This window comes from Montipora capricornis, chromosome 8, assembly GCF_036669925.1.
Source record: "Montipora capricornis isolate CH-2021 chromosome 8, ASM3666992v2, whole genome shotgun sequence".
Classification (NCBI taxonomy): domain Eukaryota; kingdom Metazoa; phylum Cnidaria; class Anthozoa; order Scleractinia; family Acroporidae; genus Montipora; species Montipora capricornis.
In genome coordinates this window covers 38,475,021-38,480,020 of record NC_090890.1, presented here as the reverse complement: position 1 = coordinate 38,480,020, position 5,000 = coordinate 38,475,021, and the positions used below count along the sequence as shown (strand labels likewise).

Here is a 5,000-nt window from a genome sequence, read left to right as displayed (position 1 = left end):
GCACAAACAATTAGCGCGAACGTCCTTAAAGGGGCTTGCATGAAACGTCCCACCGTAAACCGGCACGAACGAATTATGGTCATTTGGGGTATACTGATACCTCAAGATTTCCGCCACCACTCAGTTAGATTATTGGCGATTGAATTTTATCGCTCTGAGAAATCGTCGGCTGATAAGAGTTTTGTTCCTAGAATAAGTGTCGTACTTGAGACCTTGCCTCGTACCGGTAATAAAAAAAGAAGTTGTTTATCAATTTCATCTGGAGAGTAGCCCGCCAATAATTTCTTTGTTAAGAAAATGACGCCTTGTAGTTTTCGAGCACAAAACAAGATACGTTGTTTCTGTCTTTACCGTAAATCACATTCTTCGGCTTTAGGAGGCTAAAAATAAACGGATAACCAAACACATGCAAATACCGAGGCCACATTTCTCGTCAAATTTTCATTGATTTCTTAAAAAAAATTGTCCGTGAATATTTAATCTTTGGACAGAGTCATATCCTCAATTAGGAAGCTGAGACATTAGAAAGAGCGCAATTGAGCTTTGAGCCCAGGGTAAAATTTATGACTTAAAAAGCGGCGAAAGCAATTCTGCCGTATTGCGTGACAAGAAAACACAGCCTAATGATTTTACCCGACGAAATACGTTAATCTGAAGGTTTGTTCAGCACGCCACGAAGCGAATTCCAAATCACATTATGCAGGCTTATGGCATGCAGGCTTATGGCATGGACAAAACGACGTGTAACTTATTTGTTATTCCATTTGTGTGTTTTCGCGCATTGCAGTAAACTTTTTAATAATTGGTCGATTGCCTTGATAGGTCCCAGTTAATCATATCACGAAATATTTGCAATTATGGATTACGGAGAGCCAATCGTGCGTGCTGTTTATCGTGCTGTCGCCCAATTTTGTGTGGGTCTTAATCAACTTTGTTTCAACACCGAGTCATTTACTTAAGGCACCATTAATCTAATTGAAGGTTTATCTCACGTTCGCTTAAGTAAATATTCATCAAGGTTACTTCGTCAGGAATCGTTTTCCGTGATTCTGACTATGGGACCACAGCTGTTTCGGTGGACAAAAATTACACGTCAATTAGGCTTCCAATTTGTGCTATTTCGCACGTATAACGACCTCAGTATTCTACGAAACTTATCATTCACACAGAGCAAGCTGCTAGAGCAGATAGCAAGCCAGAACAAGGTACACGTGGAATTTGTTGTGGTGTTTGTTTCTTTTTCTTTTCCTCGTTGATGAATTATCCTGAAGGCCCAAATGAACGGGGCTAACTTTGGGTCGAGCGTGCGGCTTCTGTGGTACATATTTGGTAACAATGCTTAAGTGAACTGAGACAATTTAAACTAAATGGAAAATGGCAGGATATGCGTGATGTATACCTTGTCGGTACATTTGGACGATCTCAAGACAGAAAAAGCCATTTTAAGTCCAAATCAAAATGCTAAGTAACTTTAAAATGACGCAAATAGTAACCTTGGTAAGCTGTTGTCTTGATCCAGTTGCAGAACCGACCCTGATCCTTGCAGATAACTGACTTGTCGGCCTCGAGAAAAGCAAAGATTATCATCAGCATGAAGATTCTTGTTCTGACGACGCTGCTCCTGGCTTACCTCTCAGCTGTTAAAGCGTGTAAGAACAACTCTTTTTGCCAATTTTAGGGTTTACGTCCCTTAGCTTCAAATACGTACCTTGATCAACACCTTTACCCTGTTTGAAAAGTGGTAAAGGCCGTCCCTAACCATGTCTCTGCAGCATCTCAAAGGGAGTAAAGGCCTTGTGTGATTTTGTCAAATCTCGTGCTCCTTTGAATCAGTTTGTCGCGGTTTTTGTGCTTGCTAGCTAGTAAACATAGGCGCTAAGAAGTCGAGTGGCACTCGTCCGCTTTGAGCGTGATTTGATCACGTACTCAGTTACCACCAGAAGTCTTGTCCATGGCACTTTTTGTAAGTTGAAAACTACACATTTATGCCTTTTTTGCTAATAATCAATTCGTTGAATGGAAGTTGAATAGTTTTATTGCAAGTTGTGACAACACGTACAAGATCAATAAATCCAGGGCACTTGTCCTGTCTTGTGCTAAGAGGAATTTCCTCAATTTTCCTTTCAGTGTTTGATAACTAAGTTGGTGGTTGGCCACATTAGATGTTGTTGACTATTTTGACTTCCTACTCAATACCCGATATGCTAGGGACCTTCTGTTTGCTTATTGCGTGGGCTTTGGAGAAGTCAAAAAAAAGAGAAACCAAGAGTTTACAAGATCTCAGCACTTTCTAATTTTCTGTAACTCGCTCAATTACGGCCTGAACACACTTAGTTTTCGGGAAAGCCTTCTCAATTCAGCATGATATTCCAAACAACGCTAATGCCCCGCTCATTGGAGCGTGTTCAAAGTGCCAAATACCCTGCTAATGTCCGCATAGTCCCGGGGTTTGGGGGCGGGGATGGGCGGGGATTTACTTTGAAAAGTGCTTAAGGGTTAAACGCCGCCGAGGCTGAACTAAAAGCAAGATTTATGATAAATAGTCTTGCTCTTGTGCCGATTGTGGGGTTTTGCTCCCCTAGAATTCCCTGTAAGGAGGATAAAATTTAACTTTTATAGATGACGCCGATTTCTCACAAAGGAGGGCCTTTGATTTTTGATATTTTTCTTAATAAATGGTCCTGATAACCTCTATATTTTTAGACTCATCATGTCCTGAAGGATGGGTGCTTTTTGATGACTTCTGCTATAACGCCCGTGACACCGTCAAGACTTGGCAAGAAGCACGGGATTACTGTTCAGAAATGAATGCAGACCTTGTGAAAATCACCAGTCAGCAGGAAAATGATTTCGTCCTAGCACTAGCCAGGAGGGACGCCCCAGGTGTGGAACAGGTCTGGATCGGACTCTTGTGGCATGCAAGAGGCGCAAACTTCTGGTGGAGTGATCTCTCTGTACCAGTCTACAAGAACTGGGCTCCAAATGAACCGAACGGGAACGCCAACGAGCCATGCGGCATGATGTTTACTGGGAAAAAGACAGATCAGCGTCCCCAAACGGCGTCTGGCTACTGGAATGACCTGAAGTGTTCAAGGGATCAGGCGTACCAAAACTGGGAATGCGGCTTTGTCTGCAAGAAACTGGCCTAGATAGCAAGCCAATTTCAGCGATTAATACCAGCAAAATTGTGATAGGATTGCTTAAAGAACACTATGCAATTAACGCGGGACTATTGATTCTTTCCTAAAAGGACTTAAAGTGTAATGAATGAAAAGGGAAATTAAGTAAACGGTGTGTAATAAAAAAAACTAATTAAACCATTGCTAGCTTTTTTTGTTCGTTCATATTTTTCGGCAGTCGCATAACAGGAGGCCAATACAGCAGTTACTGTGCAGAAGGAGGTCAGTGTTTTTAAGACGTTCGCGCTAATTGTTTCTGCGCATCCTTACTACGCACGGAAATACACAACCCTAACAATGAACAAAATCTATCGACTAAAAGTTTGAATTTTTTGTAAAATGTACGATCGAATTCTGTTCTTTTTAGCTCTTCGTTCATCCGTGCAACGTTTTCAAATACCTTTTGAAGGATTAAGTTTTGTGAAAACGTTGCCTTACATACGGCTGGCGCGCGGAAAATTTGAATTGACCAATCAGAATTCAACAGGCGGAAAAAACTTAACTGTCTTGACGTCAACGTAAAGTAGCATGAAAGACATTGAAATCACGTTACCTTTTCTCACTGGAGATGGCATTAAATATCACAATAAAGGATTCAGAATTCCAAAAGCCATATCAGATTGTAAAAAGTTAAAAATTTGAACCACTTTTTGTCTCCAAGCTTCTAATTTGGCGCCAAAAATGGGCCGCTAGCGTTCGGCACGGCAACTTGCTGTTAGTTTGTCGAGTGTCGCCAGGTATGATAATAGTTGTGCTAATAAGCGAGTCCTCCTCAAATAAAACCCTAAATTCTCAAGGTAATTGTTAGAAGAGGCCAAAGCAACTTTAGAATTGTCTTTATTTTTGTTAGCTGCCAAGAAAATGGCTATTATCGTGTCCTTTCGGTAGGACAGCTAGGTTTTGACCGCTGCTCGTACTGCGGGCGCAGCCACCGTATGCAAGGAGTAAAATTTGGAATTATTTTCCCAACAGACCCACTTCTTCAAAATATGACTGAGATTGTTTGCTTCCGTTGACTCACCTTCGATATTTTTGACTATAAACCCCTGTAGACCATGCTGAATTACGTGCGCCAATTTTTCAAAATCAGGGAAGTTTTCCCCACCTTTATCTCTGAAACGAAGACGGTGACCCCCTAGTTTTTTTGCATTTCTGACGCAAGTAACTCATTATCTAACTGCAGTAAAAAATTTTAAAAAAATATGTCGACTAGAAAATTCTCGCCCGAACGTCCTTTAGTGTAATTTGTCAGTGAAAGTGATTGATTTTACCAGAGACTCTACATTCTGTACTATTTGTCTGTATGTGTGTTTCACTTCGACAAATTGATTCTGAATGTTTACGGTAGGGTCCCACGGTGAGATTTCGGGTATGTACTTCATGTAACACTACGTATAATGTTCCAAGAGTCCTTAAGCTTTTAAGAGGGCGATTTGCAAGATGGACTTAGCGAATGTTCTCGATGGTACTTGTGACTCTTGATAGTTTTATAGGGAATTGTTATTTCTTAGTTTTTAATTCTATGTAATGCGTACATCCTATTCTATGGTTAAACATATAATACCTGCGGATATTTTGCGAGTTGCGTAGTATATCGGGGAGAGGAGAAATATGAACATTGAGCAAAATGTCGGCTGGTATTATATGTAAAACTAGACCCTCCGTCAGGGTACACTGGGTTGCCTGTGGTACGTGTACCGGTCCAGACAATTTTTTTCAAGTTGGGGGTTATTAGGAAGTCATACCAGACGAGGCCCTTTGGCTTACAGGTCCTCATACGTTCGTACGACGAAACAGACGTGTCCTTGCGTAATATGTAGC

At 41.1% G+C, this 5,000-nt stretch overlaps 1 protein-coding gene across 1 annotated transcript; it reads left to right on the top strand.

The window, feature by feature from the left end:
* Positions 1-2,675: 2,675 nt before the first annotated feature.
* On the top strand, positions 2,676-3,149 carry LOC138013989 (alpha-N-acetylgalactosamine-specific lectin-like). The gene has a single exon (XM_068861020.1). It carries the CDS (start codon positions 2,676-2,678, stop codon positions 3,147-3,149), a length of 474 nt encoding a protein of 157 aa, XP_068717121.1.
* Positions 3,150-5,000: the final 1,851 nt, after the last annotated feature.

Excerpts from the sequence above, each read along its gene's own strand:
- LOC138013989 (XM_068861020.1), top strand. The coding sequence starts at position 2,676 with ATGGTCCTGATAACCTCTATATTTTTAGACTCATCATGTCCTGAAGGA.